Below are 20,200 nucleotides of genomic sequence, written 5' to 3' on the forward strand. Positions count from 1 at the left end.
GGGTCTGTTTCTGTTTTGTATATAAGTTCATTTGTATCCTTTTTTTTTTTTTTAGTTTCCACACTTAAGTGATATCATATGATATTTGTCTTTCTCTCTGACTTACTTCACTTACTTACTTCACTTAGTAGGATAGTCTCTAGGTCCATCCACATTGCTGCAAATGGCATTATTTATTCTTTTTTATGGCTGAGTAATATTCCATTTTATATATGTATCACATCTTTATCCATTCCTCTGTCAGTGGACATTTAGGTTGATTCCATGTCTTGTGTATTGTAAATAGTGCTGAAGTGAACATTGGGATGCATGAATCTTTTCGAATTATGGTTTTCTCTGGATATATGCCCAGGAGTGGGATTGCAGGATCATATGGTAGCTCTGTTTTTAGTTTTTTAAGGAACCTCCATACTGTTCTCCATAGTGGCTGTACCAATTTACATTTCCACCAGCAGTGTAGGAGGGTTCCTTTTTCTCCACACCCTCTCCAGCATTTATTATTTATAGGCTTTTTTTTTTTTTTTTTGCGGTATGCGGGCCTCTCACTGTTGTGGCCTCTCCCGTTGCGGAGCACAGGCTCCAGACGCGCAGGCTCAGCGGCCATGGCTCACGGGCCCAGCCGCTCTGCGGCATGTGGGATCTTCCCGGACCGGGGCACGAACCTGTGTCCCCTGCATCGGCAGGCGGACTCTCAACCACTGTGCCACCAGGGAAGCCCTATAGGCTTTTTGATTATGGCCATTCTGACCGATGTGAGGTGATACCTCATTGTAGTTTTGATTTGCATTTCTCTAATAATTAGCGATGTTGAACATCTTTTCATGTGCCTTTTGACCATCTGTATATCTTCTTTGGAGAAATGTTTATTTAGATCTTCTGCCTACTTTTTGATTGAGTTGTTTGTTTTTTGATATTGAGCTGTATGAGCTGTTTGTATATTTTGGAGGTTAATCTCTTGTCAGTTGCATCATTTTCAGATATTTTTCTCCCATTCTATAGGGTGTCTTTTCATTTTGTTTATGGTTTCCTTTGCTGTGCCAAAGCTTTTGAGTTGAATTAGGTCCCGTTTGTTTATTTTTGTTTTTATTTCCATTACTGTAGGAGATGAATCCAAAAAGATCTTGCTGCGATTTATGTCAGAGTGTTCTTCCTATGTTTTCCTCTAAGAGTTTTATAGTGTCCAGTCTTACATTTAGGTCTGTAATCCATTTTGAGTTTTTTTTTGTGTATGGTGTTAGAGAGTGTTCTAATTTCTTTCTTGTATGTGTAGCTGTTCAGTTTTCCCAGCATCACTTATTGAAGAGCCTGTCTTTTCTCCATTGTATATTCTTGCCTCCTTTGTCACAGATTAATTGCCTATGTAAGTTTGGGTTTATTTCTGGGCTCACTATCCTGTCCCATTGATCTGTCTGTCTGTTTTTGTGCCAGTACCATACTGTTTTGACTACTGTAGCTTTGTAGTACAGTCTGAAGTCAGGGAGCATGATTTCTCCAGCTCCATTCTTTCTCAAGATTGTTTTGGCTGTTCAGTGTTTTTGTGTTTCCATACAAATTAAAAACAAAAATTTTATTCTAGTTCTGTGAAAAGTGCCACAACACTTCTGACACTAAATGTGTAGGTTTTTTTCCATGCCAACAACCAAGTCCAATTCTCTGGACACCAACTGAGTGTCCTTCGATTCAATTTAGTCTGACACTAACCACCTGGAGTCAGCACAGACTCCAAGGTTTAAGGGCTCAGTCCTACAAGTCTGCTGCCGCTTCACATGCCAGTCCAAGTATTGGGCACTCTGGGTACCCACACTTCTGCCTGAGCTGGCTCCTGAGTTGGGAGTTACCCCAGCTCCCCTCTTTCAGGTTTGATAATTTTCTAGAACAGCTCACAGATCACTTAACTTACTATCATGGGTTTATTATAAAGGATACAAATGAACAGCCAGATGAAGAGGTACATAGGGTGGGGTCCAGAAGAGTCCCATGCACAGGAGCTTCTATGCCTGTGACGTTGGGGTGTACTACCCTGCTGGCATGTGGATGTGTTCACCATCTCTGAAGCTCTCCAACCTCATTGTTTGGGTTTTTTATGGAAGTTTCATTACATGGGTATAATTGATTAAATCATTGGCCATTGGCGATTAGTTCCAATTACCAGCCCTTCCCCTTCCCCCTCCCCAGTGATCAGGGAGTGGAGCTGAAAGTTCCAACTCGATAATAATGCCTGGGTCTTTCTGATTGACCAGCTCCATCCTGAAGCTCTCTAGGGCTCTCCAGCTACCAGTCATCTTATTAGCACACAGAAACCGCTCATCACTCTGGAGAACCAGTTCAAAGACCAAATATGTATTTCCCATTGTATCACAGGGGGGCTCTCCCGTCTTACTCTTCTTTCTAACCTCTCGCCTCTTTTTTTTTTTGGTGATTCTCTACTTTGGCCAAGAGTCATTACACAGAAGCTTAAGTGCAGGGTGATCATCTACTAGTTCAAATAGTATTGACATCTACAATCCCAGCCACTATTTAAGGCTCAAATGATAAAGCAGTGAACAGAGCAAAGTCCATGCTGTCAAGGTGTCTGCTTTCTAGTAGGAGAAGGAAAGCAATTTGTAATTTGTCACCAAGTGGTAAGCGCTGGTGTATTTAATTTTTTCTGGCACCGTTCTGATACCAAATACATGTCATTTTTCCACACCAATTCTCCAGCACCAGTTGGGTGTCCAGAAATTCAATCCAATTCTGATACTAACTCTTAGAGTTATCCCAGACACCGCAGATTAAGGGCTCAGTCCTTCAAGACTCGTCTACTTCAGATGCCAGCTGCAAATGGGGTACCCAGGCTAGCCACACTTCTGCCTGGAAGACTGTGAATTTGGAGGTTCACATGACCCCTTCCTCAGGTTTGATAATTTACCAGAACAATTCACAGAACTCAGGAAAGCACTTTACTTATGATTTCTGGTTAATTATAAAGTATACAACTCAGGAATAGCCAAAAGAAAGACACATCTTTTCCAGGGGTTTCAGCTCTGTGCCAGGAACTGGGGACAAAGACCAGGTATTTGTGTTTTGATACCACAGCGAGGAGGAAGGGGGATATATATAGGGTATGAAGAGAGAGAGTGATGGTAGGTGGAGGAGGGTATGATCTTTCAGCCTGTCTGGAAGCTTGTCATTTGACAGAGACACTAAATGGAGTGAGAAGTCTGAGGGAAGAGGCAGAAAGAACTGTAAGTGCAAAGGACAGTGATGTCACGAGGGACCCAAGAAAAGGGATAATGGGAAACAGACCAACATCATGTTGCCTTAAGAAGCATGTCCACACGCAGTCTTGTGTGTACATAAAGACACTTTCTACCGACCTGACATTGTGGCTCATTGAGGTCTCATGGCACCTGTAGTTTATTTTGTAATGAAAGGAAGATGTTGGATTTCCTCCTTATCCCTTTATTTCTGGGGTGTGATTTTTCCTTGGAGGTTTTTGAAAACCATGCCAGTAATACACAAGGGACGATGAGACTTGACAAGGTAGGTCTATGAAATGGAACAGTTGCTTCCATGTTATGAGGTTGAGACCCCCAAACCCAGGGAGGTTTGAGCCAGTGAAACCACTGAAGGCATCTGCAGTATCAATCTAAGTATGGATGTCTGTTTAAATGGTAAGTGTTGCTACTTTAAATGTGTATTTATTCCTAAGTGAAAGAAGCAGATGTCATATGCCAAGAGAAGTACTTTAGGAGAGGCACATCTAACAAGGGGAGTTTTTTCAGCTCTATCCCAAAGCTAATGAATGTCTTTTATTTTTTAACAATGTGAACTCTCGACTCACAGTTTCCCACGAGTTTTAGCCATTTTCTTGCAGTGAGCTTGTGATATATGGACAGCTTTGTGCTCTTCAAACTGGAACAGTGGAATAATTTATTTAAAAAATAAGATACCACTTCAGCTCATAAGGGGCACTTGGCCAAGTGGCTGAGTGTGAGCCTGGAACCATATGGCCTGGGCTTGACTCCTGGCTGCTCCACTTACTAGCTGTGTGTCATTGGACAGGCAGTTTAACCTTTCTGTTCTTTATTCCTCCATTTGTAAGATGGGGCTAATGATGGGGTGTCCAAACATTCCTAGCCTGTGCTCATGCCTGGCACAGTTGTTAATAGCGGCCCTGTTCACTCCTCAAAGTATCCTTATTTGGACAGTAAATTCTATAACTGCCCTACCAATAATAGAAACTACATCAAAATATCATTTTAAAGATGAAAAACATTAAAATAGTACCTGACTCTAATATGTGCTCAGTACATATTAGCTGCTACAACTGGCATCAGTGTTTTTAAATATCCACTTTTATGTATTATCGCCCAAAGCAAGAATTTTTACTGTAGTCCTTGGGCTATGAAAGTGACATCTGTTTTTGGAAAATGGAGGACCATGGACACTGACAGCGAGTTAATACAGCTTTGAAAATTCTCTTCCTTTTTACCCTAGATTGGGTGAAACAAGTAGCATGGAGGAAATGACTGTTTTCATTCATTTCTCTAACAGGGTAATCACCATACAGCACATGCTGATTTCACAGAGAAAATACTGCAGGGGTTGTTAACTTGGACTGTGTGTTTAATGTGCTTTTCTTTCCAATCTGACCTCTAGTTTCCTTTCTTTGACCTTTCTCTCGGTGTCACCCTCCTTTTTCTCTCCTCATGCAAGGTCTAAAGCTAATTGCAGTCCCTTCTGTTGGACCTTGTGCTGGGGGATGAATAAAATTACACATAATTGAAAAAGCTTTATTTGAAATACCGGTTTCAGCTACCCACTCTTAAAATCCCTTGTTATGTTCGACATCAGGTAAACAGAGTGAGTTGGTCAGAGGTGCAGCTAGCCTGGAAGAGATTTGAGCTGGACAGGCACAGATGTGGGAGGGACCTTGACTCCTGGCCTTGTCACTAGCTAGCTGTGTGACCTGGGGCTCTCCATTTTTTCTGTCTCTCTGAGTTTCACTATTCCTCATCCCTAAAATGGGGATCATGATACTTCCTGCTTCCCAAGGTTATTGTGAGGATCAAATGAGAGAAGAGGTATTAGCCTGCTCTAAGCAAATGTGGGCAGAGTTCCTTTCTTTAAAAATGGTTGAGGTGATTGAAAAGAGATCCGTTTTAGGAGACACATGAGCAGAGGCTTGAAGGAAAAGATTGAAAAGGCTGCTCCTGTTTGTGTGTTTCTGAGCTGCCTGTTGCTATAGTACCTGGTGAGTTAACAGGGGCGCTGTTTTAGCATGCATGAAGTGCTTCAAATGGGCAGCAAGATCATTTTTGTATAATCGTAAACTTCAGGCTGCCAGAACCATGCCTGTGGGAGCCCGGGTGATAAGATAGCTTGAAGGCTTGACTAGAAGTCAAGTGTGCAGAGAGCCCAGGTTTTAGCCAATCAGGGCGAGGATGACTTAGCTCTCAAGGGAAGATGCACGCTTCTCAGGGTCAGAGAGTGGAGAATGAAATCTGTCCTTTTAAACTCCAAACCCCCTGTACATAAACTTCTAAGGAAACCTTTGACTCCTAGCATTTTGGGGCTCTGGAAGTTTTTTCTTCTTTGAACTTAATCTGGTTTATGATTTTCTCTTGTTTAACTAAAACATTGTTTTTATTATAGAAAATTTCAAACATGTAGAAGTTGAGAGAATAGTATATTAAACCCCCATGTCCTTAGTACCCAGCCTTAATAATTATCAACTCATGGCTAATCCTGTTTCATTTATATTTCTGTCCACTCATCCCTGCTCCCCTTCTCTCCTGGATTATTTGAAGCCAATCCCACTCCTCATATTTTATTTAAAATACCATAATTTAAAAAATTGGTTTACTTTCATTAAAAATAGCTTTAGGGCTTCCCTGGTGGCGCAGTGGTTGAGAATCTGCCTGCCAATGCAGGGGACATGGGTTCGAGCCCTGGTCTGGGAAGATCCCACATGCTGCGGAGCAACTAGGCCCGTGAGCCACAACTGCTGAGCCTGCACGTCCGGAGCCTGTGCTCCCCAACAAGAGAGGCCGCGATAGTGAGAGGCCCGCACACTGCGATGAAGAGTGGCTCCCGCTTGCCACAGCTAGAGAAAGCCCTCGCACAGAAACGAAGACCCACTACAGCAAAAATAAATTAATTAATTAATAAAAACTCCTACCCCCAACATCTTCTTTTAAAAAAAAAAAAGCTTTATTGTGATATAATTGGCATAAATTGTACATTTCTAAAATGTACAGTTTGATCAGTTTGTATATGTATACATATACATAATTATATATATAAATATATATACTGATCAAAAAATAAATATATATACACACATATCCATGAACCCACCATAGTCTAGATAGTGAACATATCCAACGCCCCAGAATTTCCTTGTGCCCCTTAGTAATCCCTCCATTTTGCCTTCTCTACCTCTCATACGTGAGCAATCACCAATCTGCTTTGTGTCATAGTAAATTAGTTTGTATTTTTTAGAGTTTTAGATAAATGGACTCATACAGTGTGTACTTTTTTTTTTTTGTCTAGCTTCTTTCACAATGGCATAGTCTTTTATTCATCCTACAAATATTATTGTGCTCCTCCTACTAGGTACCATTTTGGAAGCTGCAAGACGTCTTAGGAGGCTATTGTAGTAGTCCAGGGGAGAAGTGGTGGTTTGGAGCCAGGGTGGTTACTATGGAGATGATAGCTGCCACCCATTCGCCATCTGCCTTGGAGGTAGGGCTTATCAGACCAGCTGGATGTCGGAGTGGGAAGAGGGAGGAATTGAGAATTGCTCCTCAGGATTCTGGCTTGAGCAGACGGGTAGGGTGTAGTGAAATGGAGGAAGACTTAGTGAGAAATAGGTCTGACCTTCCCCAATTTGATCCTTTACTGGGTGTCCGTTGCTTCTTCACAGTTACTCTTGTTATCATTTGTTGGTCTTAAGTGGTATCTAATATGCAGATGAAAACAATATTTAAAACACTTCAAGGTATTCACGAGATTTCTGGGTCTTCTCACAAATGTTATTAAAATAAAGGCTAGCTGCCATTGTCAAATTGAAAATAATGAATCTCAGTTTTCGCCTCAGGCGTTTGTGGTGTCGGTTGTACCAGGCAAGGGAAAGAGAAAGTAGCGCAAAGTCAAATAATATTTTCAGACTTTTAAAAGTTTCTTGAGGAGAAGTTCTCTCCACTCCTTCTCTGGCCACCAGAATGTTTTTGTTTGGGTTTTACCATTAAAAACGTTAATGTTTTGCTAAGTCGGATGCTGTGGTAACAGCATCTGAATGCTGCGACCAGCTATGTGAATTTCATTGTACTATACAATAGTCTGTCTTCCTTCTGCAGTGTTAATAACAGTTCAGCTATTTCATTAGAACTTAGACTCCTTTTGGAGGTTTTGGCCTTAGAAAAAACGGGTCAAGGTATCACTGTGGTTTTGGAATTTTGGAGATTACATGCCACTTTGTTTATGGGCACCTTCAGGAAGTCTGAGTTAGTCATGAACTAATAATGTGTAATAGTAAACAATAATGACTGCACATTTATTGTTTATTATTTGCTCAGTGCTTTCTATGCGTTCTGTCTTTTAATCCTCACATCATTCCAGTGAGGGGATTTTATATGTGTATGTGTGTGTGTATAAATAACCTAAATGTCTACTTTTCACCTAAAAAGCAATAAACATGCAAACAGGAAACTGTGACCAATACCAAGGAAAAAGATTAGTTAAATAGAAACTGAGTAAGCACAGATACTGGATTTACCAAAGACTTAAAAGCAGCTATTATGTTTAAAGGATTAAGGGAAAATATATTCAAAGAATTGATAAAAAATACAATGTGAATCAACAAATACAGAATCACAACAGACAAATGGAAATGATAAAAGAAGAACCAAGTGAAATTTCTAGAATTGAAATTATAATAACTGAAATGAAGAGTTCCCTAGATGAACTTGATAGCAGATTAGAAATGGTAGGATGGCAGAATTAGTGAACTTGAAGGTAAATCAAGAGAAAATTTCCAAACCAAAGAACAGAGAGGAAAAAAATTGGAGACAGATCAACAGAGGCCTGTGTGACAGTGTCAGACATTTCAACATAATTTCAACACGTGTGTAATAGGAGTCCCAGATGGAGAGGGGAGAGAGAAAAGGACAAAACATTTTTGCAGAAATGATCTAAATACTTATCAAACTGGATGAAAATTATCTGCAGTTCCAGGAAATTCAGTGAACCTCAACTAGGATAAACACAAGTGAAAAATATACCTAGACATGTCATAGTCACAGTGCTGAAAGACAAAGAGAAAATCTTGAAAACAGCAAGAGAAAAGCACTCTATCACATACAGGACAACAATAATGTGATTAATGACTGCTTTCTCATCAGAAACAGTGGAAGTCAGAAAATGGTGGAATGATACAGTCAAAGGGCTGGAAAAAAACAACTATCAACTAAGAGTTCTATATCTAGCAAAACTATCCTTTAAAAATGAATGTGAAGGAAGTCTGACTTGATTCTGGGAAAATGGAGTAGACATACATTTCCCTCTTCTTCCCACTAAATACAATTAAAACTCTGGACACTACCTAGAAAAGGAACATAAGAAGTCCCTGAAGAGTGAAAAGAAGGCAGAGTAGCTGCAGACCTTGGGACCCTAGGAATGACATGGTGGTGAGTTCCATGGATTTTCTTTTTGCCTCATATATCCCAGACTTGGAGCTGAAGAAGCCAGCAAATGCAGGGAATGTAAACCAAAAAAGTCCCAAGAAAAGCCTGCTCTCTCTAGCCAAAGGGGAAATAGGAAATGGACAGTCTAGCAATACTGAAAACTTCTAGTCAGTAAACCACCCTACTCCATCTAAGCATGACAGGAAAACACTGTGTTTTCTCACGCCTGCAAAAGCCAGGGTGGGGAGCCTATACTTGCACCCTCATGAGGCTGTATTGAGGTGACATAATACCTCTGCCAGGGTGGTGTTAGAGAAGGCCAGGTGGGGTGCCAGGCCTTTCATAGTTGCCTGGTAGTAATGAGGCCACCCCTCTCCATAGTGTAAGTGGCTACCATTTGGGGAGCCAAAACTCTCACCTTCTCCAGTAATGAGCATCCCTCATGAGGTGTCAGTGGAGGCTGAGTGGGGAACCCAGACTTCTTCTTCCACCTGGCAGTAACGAGATGGCTCCCTCCCTTCCCCTGCCAATGTGGCGTCAAAGAAAGCCAGGGGAACAGAATATTTAAATAAGAGCCAGAGTTTTGTAACATATAAACATTATCCAGGTTTCAAGTAAATAATGACTTGTCATATCAAGAACCAGGGAGGCACCAAACGAGATGAAAAAAAGACAATCGATACTAACACTAATGACAGAGATGTTAGAATTACCCATTTAGCTAAAGATTTTAAAGCAGCCATGATAAAAATACTTAAGTGAGCAATTATGAACATTCTTGAAACAAATGAAAAAAGAGAATAAAAACTTCAGAAAAGAAATAAATAGTATAAATGGGAACTAAGGGCAAATTTTAGAACTGAAAAATAGAATAACCAAAATAAAGCTTTGTGAATTGGTTCAGCAGCATAATAGAAGGACAGAGAGGGAAAAAAAATCAGAGGGGGAAAAAACGGAAACAAATTATTCAATCTGAATGATGGAGAGAAAATAGAAAATGAATGAATGAATGAATGACGCCTCAGGGACCTTTGTGACTGTAAAAAGATCATCTAACATTGTTTTTCTTATTTTATTTTTTAAATTTTTAAATTTTTTTAACATCTTTATTGGAGTATAATTGCTTTACAATGGTGTGTTAGTTTCTGCTTTATAACAAAGTGAATCAGCTATACATATACATATATCCCCAAATCTCCTTCCTCTTGCGTCGCCCTCCCACCCTCCCTATCCCACCCCTCTAGGTGGTCATTTTTGTCATGGGAGTCTCAGAGGAGAGGGGAAAGAGCATGGGGCTGAAAGAGTACTCAAAGAAATAATGGCTGACAACTTCCCAAATTTGGGAGGAGATTAAACCTGTAGTCAGGAGGCTAAGTGAACCTTAAATAGGATCATCCCAAAGAAACCCATACCAAGACATATCATAATTAAACTTCTGAAAGCAGGAGGCAGAGAAAAATCTTGAAAGCACTCAGAGAAAACTGATACCTTATCTATAAGGGAAAGGCCAGTGTGAATGACAGTGGGTTTCTCATCAGAGACCCTAATAAAGGGCAGAAGAAATGGCATGATACTTTTCCTCTGTGTTCCCTATGGGCATGATATTTTTTAAGTGTTGAAAGAACTGCCAACCCAGAATCCTTTATCTAGTGAAATGTCTTTTACAATAGGAGGAAATCAAGACATTTTCAAATGAAAGAAAACTGGAGAATTTGTCACCAGCAGACCTATCCTAAATGAATGTCTAAAGGAAGTTCACTAAACAGAAAGGAAATGATTACAGAAAGAACCTTTGAACATCAGGATGGAAGAAGGAAGATAGTAAGGAGAAATATGGGTGCATACAGTAGGCTGTCCTTCTCTCGAGATTTTTAGGTTTTGTTCGATGGTTGAAGCAGAAATTATAACGTTGATGTGTTTCTAAATGTATTTAGAGGAAGTTTTTTTTTTTTTAGAGGAAGTTTTTAATGCAGTTATAAACAGGGGATGCTAGAGGGTTGGGAATGCAGGTAAATTTTCTATACTTCACTGGAATTGGTAAAATAATACCAGTAGACATATCTTATCACAGTTATATGTATATATATATAAATGTAAATATATATAAAATATTTTAAATATATATAAACATAATATTTTATATATAACTATATGTAAAATATATCCACATATTTTAATAAAAATATAAAATGTGTTTTATATATTTAATATTTACATATTAATATATAATATATATTTATAAATATATTGTGTATGTATTTATATATATATAAAACTGTGATAAAGCATTATAGGTACATAAAAATGAATTTCTTTTAAAAAAATGTTCAGGTAATCCACAGGAAGGCAGAAAAAAGAAAACAACAAAAAAATAGAGAACAGACAAAAACCAAAAAATAAAATGACAGTCTTAAGTGCTTAGATATCAGTAATTTCATTAAAAGCTCAATGGTCTAAATACATCAATTAAAAGACATTGGCAGAGTGGATTAAAAAACATAACCTAACTGTATACGGTCTACAGCAAACTCACTTCAAGTATAATGATAAATAGGTTGAAAACAAAATGATGGGAAAAGATGTTTTAGGTAAACATTAATCAGAAAAAAGCAGGAATGGCTGTATTAATGTCATATAAAGTAGACTTCAAAGCAAAGAAAATCACCAGAGTCAGAGAAGGACATTGTGTAATGATAAAATAGTTAATCTACCAAGACATAGTAATACTAAATATGTATGCCCCAGTGAAAAGAGCTGAAACATATGAAGCAAAAACTAATAAAATTGAAAGGAGAAATAGACTAACCTGCAATTGTAGGTGGAGACTGTAATGCTCCTTTCAACAATTGATGGTACAATTATATAGAAAATCAGCAAGGATATAGAAGAACTCAACAATATCATCAACCAATGGGATCTACTTGACATTTGTAGAACGCTCTACCCTACAACAGCAGAATACCCCTTCTTTTCAAGTACTCATGGAACATATACCAAGATAGACTGTATCCTGCACCATCAAATAAACCTCAACAAATTTTGAAAAATTGAAGTCATACAGAGTGTGTTCTCCAACTGCAGTGGAATCCAACTAGAAATCAGTAACAGAAATAAAATAGGAAAATGTCCAACACTTGGACAATAAACACACTTCTAAATAATCCATGGGTCAAACCATACACTGAAATGAATGAAAATGAGCACATACGGACGAGTGCATGCCTGACCCATGAGGGGCGGCCTGTGGGGGGAGGCACCCTCCTGTGCCCCAGGGCCAGATGCTCACTCCAGGTAATCAACTCCCCACTGGGGCACAACATATAAGAAAATCAGAATAAATGCTTGATTCCATGTCATTTTCTAAGTGAAAGCGACAGTACAATATACTCATACAGAAGTGCCTCATATTTTTTTAACATGCCTCATTTTTATTAACAGCTGCTTAGTATTCCACACTATGGATTTCATCACACATGGTTTAAAAGAAGTGCTTTTTGTCTCTTTGCTGCCTGATGAAAATTTGTCAGACGCTCTGTTCCCTCTTTTGCTGTCCTTGTTGTTGTCTTGCATATGACACGGAGGGAAAGGGAAGCGTATCTCTTCACTACATAAAATGTCGTTGTTTATGCTCCTGTGAAGAACGAGCTGGCCACCCCCAGCACATCGGTCAGCCCTCTTCCTGCAGGCTTACTCCTCATTCAACAAGCCAGTCTTGCTGAGGAGTGGTTCTGTGGCATCTACTGTGGATTTGTTTCATCACTAAGGACTTCTATGCCTTCCGAGGTGTTTTAGATGAGGCTCTATTCCCCTGCACTAGCACTCGGAGCATTACTCCTTCAGCTCTTGTCCTGAGAACTTGAGATACACCTTGCTTGGCCTTTTGAGATTATTGGGGCTAACATTTAGAAACCTGCTCTTTTTTTTTTTCTTGCTGTCCTTGCAATCATCCAAGCATTAGAGACCTGTTCGTATTTTGCTGTCTGGGAGTAAAGCAGTTATGGGTAGTAGTCCCTTTGGAGACAACATTCACATGGGTTCTTGTCTGTTTCTGATCAGGGTCTCTGTGTTCAGTGTGTATTTTTACTTAGATTCTTGAGTACTGGTGGTACAGGGTATGTGACATGGCAGCCTCTCTTCTTGCCAAGTATACAGTCAGAGAGGTGAGGTATTCAGACACTACCGTCGGTAGCTTCTCAAGTTGTTTTAACCTGCAGTAACAAACTTGATCATGAGAGACAACGTTAATTTTGATTTACCGATCCTTTCTTTAATGAAAAAAATGGAGACGTTTCCCCCTTATGTTAGTTTCCTGGGGCTTCCATAACAAATTACCATAAACTTGGTGGCTTGAAACAACAGAAATTTATTCTTTGAGTTCTGGAGGCTAGAAGTCTTGAGACCAAGGTCCTGGCTGGGCCATACTCACTTCAGAATTTCTAGAATCCTTCCTTGTCTCTTCCTAGCTTCTGGCAGTTCCCCGGAATCCTGGGCATTCTTTGACTCGTAGCTGCATCACTCCAGTCTCTGTGTCCATCTTCACATGGCCTTCTCTGTGTCCTCTCCTTCTGTTATAAGGACACCAGTCATTGGATTTAGGGCTCACCCTAATCCAGTATGACCTCATCTTAACTAATACAGAAATTACAAATCTGCAAAGTTCCTATTTCCAAATAAGGTCACATTCTGAGGTGAACATGAATTTGGGAGGACACTAGTCAACCCACTACACACTCCGAGTAATTTTTCGGGTTTTTTTGTTTTGTTTTGTTTTGTTTTGTTTTTTGGCAAAGTGGTAAGCATTTCAAACAGATGTAGCTGATCCTACATCATGTTGTTTTCTGGCAAAAATAGTTTTATTTATAAGGACCAAATGAGCAGCCACCTAGAGGACTGTGTTAACTGCTGTGGTCGTTTCAGCCCGGGATGACTCTCATGAGTGCTTGGGTCACTTTGATGAGTGTCTTTTTTTTTTTTTTTTTTTGCGGTACGCGGGCCTCTTACTGCTGTGGCCTCTCTCGCTGCGGAGCACAGGCTCCGGACACGCAGGCTCAGCAGCCATGGCTCACGGGCCCAGCCGCTCCACGGCACGCGGGACCCTCCCGGACCAGGGCACGAACCCGCGTCCCCTGCATCGGCAGGCGGACTCTCAACCACTGCACCACCAGGGAAGCCCGAGTGTCATTTTTATTGATTGCAGACTTACTTCATTGGAGATGGTGGTGAAAGGGAACTGTTCTGTTCTCCTTCCTGTTGGCAAATCAGCTCCTTTTTGTTGTTCTTGGATCTAACTTGACAAAAGAATTTAATCTTGCATGATAGCAGATACTGTGAGAGACTTTAATCAGCATTTAAACTGTCATTTTTTCCATTGTAACCCAGCATGCAGAGACCCCCCTGAAGCAGTGTAACGCAAGAATCCCCAAGCAAGAAATTTAATGTAGGAGAGAGTGGCCATGCTATGGGATAGCTACACAGCTTTAAATGCTTTCATTTCTGCTTCAGTGAATTCTTGGTGATTATGCTGCTTTTATAGAATGATAAACTCACCCAGCAGATTCTGTTGTAATAGCTGTCAGATTCCAGTTACTCCTGGGAAGGATGCTGTTTTGTGAAGTCATTATTTTCATATGTAGCTCCTCTCAATTATAGCTTGCCCATTTGTAATCAATAAAAGTTTGTTAATGTAACATAAAACATTTAAGGCCATGGAAATGCTGTGGCCTTGCAGTGGAATGAAAAATAACCAGTGGCTTGGTCTTTGACAGCTTTTAAGTACCTGGCTTAGAAGAAAACATGAACTTCTGCCCACAAGTTGACATTTGCGAGTCAGTGTGTTAGCCATGCTTGGAGAAAACATGGTTCTTTTAACTTCTGCCACTGACGTCTGGGCCTTTGATAAGCAAAAGGAAAACTAAGACAGGAGGCTCTGTTCAACCTTCTCTTATTTTCAGTAAACATAGAACAGGCAGCTGTATGATTAGTTGACTTCTTGCATAACAAAGGAAAAGCAAAAAATTCTTATCCCTCTCAGACGTCCCAGATGTGGCTCTGGTTTGTAGGAGTTTACTGGTAACTCTCAAATACTCTTTTCATGGCTTACGTGATGATGAGGCTTTTGTCCTGGCAGCTTTACTTTACGGTGTTCATTTCCATTGCACATTTATCGAGAGCCCTCCCTAGAAGTAATAGTCTTACCTCTTGGCTGGCTTTTTCTGGCTCCAATTCTCATTGCAGTGGTAGCCACTGTTCCTTCTTTTTTTGGTGGGGAGGGTGCTGCGTTGGGTTTTCGTTGCTGCGTGCGGGCTTCCTCTAGTTGCGGTGAGTGGGGGCTACTCTTTGTTGAGGTGCGTGGGCTTCTCATTGTGGTGGCTTCTCTTGTTGCAGAGCACGGGCTCTTGGCGCGCAGCACGCGGGCTCAGTAGCTGTGGCACATGGGCCCTAGAGCGCATGGGCTTCAGTAGTCTTGGCACATGGGCTCAGTAGTTGTGGCTCAAGGGCTCTAGAGTGCAGGCTCAATAGCTGTAGCACACGGGCTTAGTTGCTCCGCGGCATGTATGATCTTCCCGGACCAGGGCTCGAACCTGTGTCCCCTGCATTGGCAGGTGGATTCTTAATGACTGAGCCACCAGGAATGTCCCGCCACTGTTCCTTCTTGCCTTCTTTTAGGCCTTGCCCAATTCCTATACTCTTGGTCTCTAAACTCTGGAGCCAGGCTGCCTCGGTGTGAATCCTCGTTCTGGCATTTGCTTAATCTCAGAAGTCGTTACAGAAATTACATGAGTTAATATTTGCAGAATACTTAGAACTCTACTTGGTTCATAATACATACTGTATAAATCTTTTTGAAAAAGATAAACTATGTTCTATATCTTGATTGTGGTGGTGGTTACATGACTATACACTTGTCAAAACTCATCAGAAGTGTGCATTTAAAAGTTTTAAAAGTATAAAAGTTTACTGTATATAAAGTATACCTCAGTAAACCTGACCTAAAATTTTTTTAAAGATAAAAAGCATATCCGTTTATTCAGTCAGCAAAGGGTTTATTAGGTGTTGAACAGTAGGATTTTAAAAACATAATTCAAAGAGGCTTGCCAATTTAGTTGAGCTGGCCAGTTATAATGCAGGATAAATTTGCCCATCAGTGTGAGAAGGTGATGTAAGAGGTGCTGCGAAGCAGCTTATTAGTCATCTAGGTAGGAAACACTGTAGGGGTTTGGATTGCTTAAGGTAGTCACAAAGAGTTCACCAAAGAGTCGGAACTTGAGCTGGACCTTAGAAGATGTAGGATTTGGAAAGGTGGGCATTCGAGAAGGTGCACGGGTGCGGGTGCAAGACCCAGGGGCAGAAATGCATGTGGAGACTTTAGGCAACCATGTGAGAGCTGGTTGGTTTAAAATAGACCCTCTGACTGTGGGAGGGACAGCTGTGCTTTATGGACTAACGAGTTCTCTTCATCCACAGAAAGGCCCCCCTTCTGGGAAAGACCGGGTGAAGAAAGGTGGATCCTACATGTGCCATAAGGTAAGTCAAGTCACTAAACTCTGTTTTGGTGTTCTAACAGCAGGTTTATGGATCCATTGTAAACATTAGCCCCAAGATGTCTCATCCACTTCTGTTAATACATACCTATCTCCATCAACGCCAGGAAAAAAAAAGTTTGTGCACAGGCATGGGGAAAAGTGGTTCAAGAAGCAGAGGTTGTAAATGATCTGTTGTCAACCATATTCCATCTGTTGTATCTTGACCCTTTGAGAGACCTTTGTTGTCCCATGAATCAGGGTGAGCTATATATCTGGTTTCCAGCATGTAAGTCTGGAAGCACACCCTTAATTTATTTGAGACTCCTGTAAATTTCTGGCTTGTCTGTTGAGATTAAGTTGAGAGTTATAAATGGAGGGTAGATTGTGGTATACTGGAATAAAAACATCCCAAGTGTTCTAGGTATATAGTGTGTGCTTTGTGGAATAAACATCTCTCTCAGAGAATGATTCTTCTCTTTGGGCTATAATTTCAGTGTCAGAGTTGGTTGTTCTTGGCGAGTAGAAGTAACTCAGTGTTTCCTGAGTTACCTTTTTAAGGTGTTCAGAAATCGAATACCACTTCTCTCCCTTTTTTTCTTTAAATCATATATTTTTAGTTTATCTAGCACTTCAACTTCTGTCTCTATGCAAACATGGCATTTTGCGGATTGTTATTACAAGAAGCTTCCCATGGTTATTCAGTCAGAGACTTAAAACTGTAATGGCTCCAGATTAAGTTATTAATTTGATAATGGAGGCATTGTCAAACTTTGCCTTAAAATAATGGTTCTCAGGCTTCCCTGGTGGCGCAGTGGTTGAGAGTCCACCTGCCGATGCAGGGGACATGGGTTCGTGCCCTGGTCCCGGAAGGCCCCACATGCCGTGGAACGGCTGGGCCCGTGAGCCATGGCCGCTGAGCCTGCGCATCCAGAGGCTGTGCTCCGCAACGGGAGAGGCCACAGCAGTGTGAGGCCTGCATACCGCAAAAAAAAAATAAATAAATAAAAATAATGGTTCTCAAACTTTATTGTACATTAGAATCATCTGGGTTCTATAAAAGATATTGATGCCTATTTCCTCACTCACCTCATTCTGACTTGATATTTCTGGATTGTGACCTGGGCATCAGGATTTTAAAGCTCTCAAGGTGATCATAACATACATCAAAGTTTGGGAGCCACTGGCCTAAAGAGAACCTATTTAAATTGTGTATATCTGTGAGTTCGTAGGGGTGTGTGTCTTCTGCATTTCTTAGAATTTTTAGTGTAGTTATTTAGGTGGCAGTTCATAGAGTTGAGTTGACTTTATGCTTTACACTTACCTTTATAACAAGATGTGGACAAATTTATCTTTAAAATTCTAACTTTAATTTTAAATTAAAAGCATTGCCCTAGGTTGTCCCAGTATTTTTAAGTGTTCATATACCCATCTGTCTGTAGTCCCAGATTTTTTTCCTCTGATTGAAGCTGTTGCTGCAGGTGTATCTGAATCCTCTTGCTGGGGAACCAGACTTTCATGAAAAACAGGTGAATCTCTTTTGCACAAGAGCATCTCAAAACCCTAATTACCACCAGTTATGTGTCTGACATATGGCACTTTTCCTAATTGGGAGTCCATTTACTCTATAAGAATTAAAGACCAGAAGATTTTTTTCTCACAGATAAGTGGAGAAAATGAATCCTGTAAAAAACATTTTAAGCATGAACACCAAAATATTCCAGTGCCATGCATATGAATGTGTCTACTTTAACATTTCATTTTTCTTGCTTATTTTAAATATTTTAAATTTTTATAAGCTTCTTAATTTATTCTTTTAAAATATCTTTTAACGTTTTATATATATATATATATATATATATATATATATATATATATATATATATATATATATATTTGTGTGTGTGTGTGTGTATGCAGGCCTTTCACTGTTGTGGTCTCTCCCGTTTGTGGAGCACAGGCTCCAGACGCGCAGGCTCAGCAGCCATGGCTCACGGGCCCAGCCGCTCCGTGGCATGTGGGATCTTCCCGGACCGGGGCACGAACCCGTGTCCCCTGCATTGGCAGGTGGACTCTCAACCACTGCACCACCAGGGAAGCCCTGTATTTTTAATAAATACATTTTCATGGTACAGTTGGTTTTTGTATATTTATGTTGTGTCCTGTAACCTTGTTAAACTCATCTGTATAAGTGATGTTTTTGTAGATTTAAAAAAAAAATATATATATATATATATATCTTTATTGGAGTATAATTGCTTTACAATGCTGTGTTAGTTTCTGTTGTACAACAAAGTGAATCAGCTCTAAGTATACATATATCCCCATATCTCTTCCCTCTTGAGCCTCCCTCCCATCCTCCCTATCCCACCCCTCTAGGTCGTCACAAAGCATCGAGTTGATCTCCCTGTTGTTTTTGTACATTCTGTTGTATTTTCTACATAAGTGGCTATACCGTCTGTGAGTATAGACAATTTTACCTCTTCCTTTTTAATCTGGATACTTTTATTGCTTTTTCTTAGTGTATTGTGTTGGCTAGAACCTCCAGTATATTGTTGAATAGGAGTGGTAAGAACAGACAGTCTTACCTAATTTTTGATCTTAGGGGAAAAACATGACTTTTCAAAATTAGCTATGATATAAGCTATAGCATTTTCAAAGATGCCCTTTATCAGCTTGAGCAAGTCTCCTTCTAGTCCTAGATTTCTGAGAATTTTTTTTTATCAGAAATGGATGTGGATTTTGCCAGATGCTTTTTCTAAGGCTATTGAGATGTTTATGTGGTTTTTCTTTTTCAGCCTGTCAATATGGTGAATTATAGTCATTGATTTTCTGTTTTCAAATGTTAAACCATCCTTGGCTTCCTGGAATACATCCACTTAGTTATGATGTATTATCCCTTGTATATATCTTGGATGCAGTTTGCTAAAATATGTTTGTGATTGGTATTGGTCTCTTGTTTTTTTGTTTTTGTTTTTGTTTTTGTCTGGTATTAGTATCAGTGTATTGTTGGCTTCATAGATTGAATTGGGAAATATTCCCTCATCTTGAATTTTTTGGGGAAGAGTTAATGTAGAATTAGCATTTTTCTTCCTTAAATGTCGGATAGAATTTCCCCAGGAAAACCATTTGGGCCTAGAATTGTAACCATACATTTAATTTAGTTAATAGCTACAGAGTTGTTCAGATTATCTGTTTGTTCTTGATTAAGCTCTGGGAGTTTGTGTCTTTCAAGGAATTTGTCCATTTCAGCTGAGTTAATGAATTTATTGACATAAACTTTGCCTTTTCACTTGCTGTTTAGACCATTTACATTTAATGTGATTGTTGGTATGGCTGGGTTTAAATTTGTTGTCTTGATATTTGTTTTTCTCTTTGTCTCATCTGTTCTTTTCCTTTTGCTTTTTTTTTCTTAACTTTTTTTGGATTAAGTGTTTTTTTATCACTTCATTGTCTCTCCTTTGGCTTATTAGCTATAATTCTTTGTTTTAAAATTTTTGTGGCTGATTTAGAGTTTATATTATACATCTTTAACTTTTCTTAGTCACCCTGAAGGATAAGTTTTAATTTAATCAGGCTCAGAGTGATGGAGAGAGTATTCCGGAAAAGAGAATAGCAGAGTGACAAAACTGAGTGGGATCCACAAGATTTTCCAGAGAGAAACAGCAGCTCTAGGATCTTTGGTCAAGTTAATTGTAGATGATGTAGGTTTTTAACCTCAGCCTGGTTATTTTGGTGTAGTCAAGAAAACAGCACAGTGTTGGCTGTGAATTACTTTCAGTGCTTATTCTTTACACTAGATTAAGAGTGGCAGTTTTAACTGCCACTAAGTATATTAAGATGTGGACTCTAGAATTAGATCTGGGTTGGAGTTCTGTAACTGTTCTTTGCTAGTCTTTGCCTGTAACTAGGCAAATTACTTAACCTTTCTAAGCCTCCGTTTTCACATTTGTAAAATGTACATCATAATTGCACCTATTGTAAGGTTCTTACAAGGAATAAATGCAGCAA

General features: G+C 39.7%; 1 protein-coding gene across 3 annotated transcripts in view; it reads left to right on the plus strand.

Moving 5' to 3' along the window:
• The window catches only part of SUMF1 (sulfatase modifying factor 1), a 107,253-nt gene that overhangs the window by 80,293 nt on the left and 6,760 nt on the right, over positions 1–20,200 (plus strand). For all 3 annotated transcript variants that reach the window (XM_082637415.1, XM_082637416.1, XM_082637417.1), the window contains one exon: positions 16,134–16,193. In XM_082637415.1, coding sequence (XP_082493541.1) covers positions 16,134–16,193 — 60 coding nt within the window. The remainder of the gene's footprint in view (positions 1–16,133; positions 16,194–20,200) is intronic.

This window comes from Mesoplodon mirus (genome assembly GCF_964341445.2).
Source record: "Mesoplodon mirus genome assembly, chromosome: 12".
Taxonomy (NCBI): domain Eukaryota; kingdom Metazoa; phylum Chordata; class Mammalia; order Artiodactyla; family Ziphiidae; genus Mesoplodon; species Mesoplodon mirus.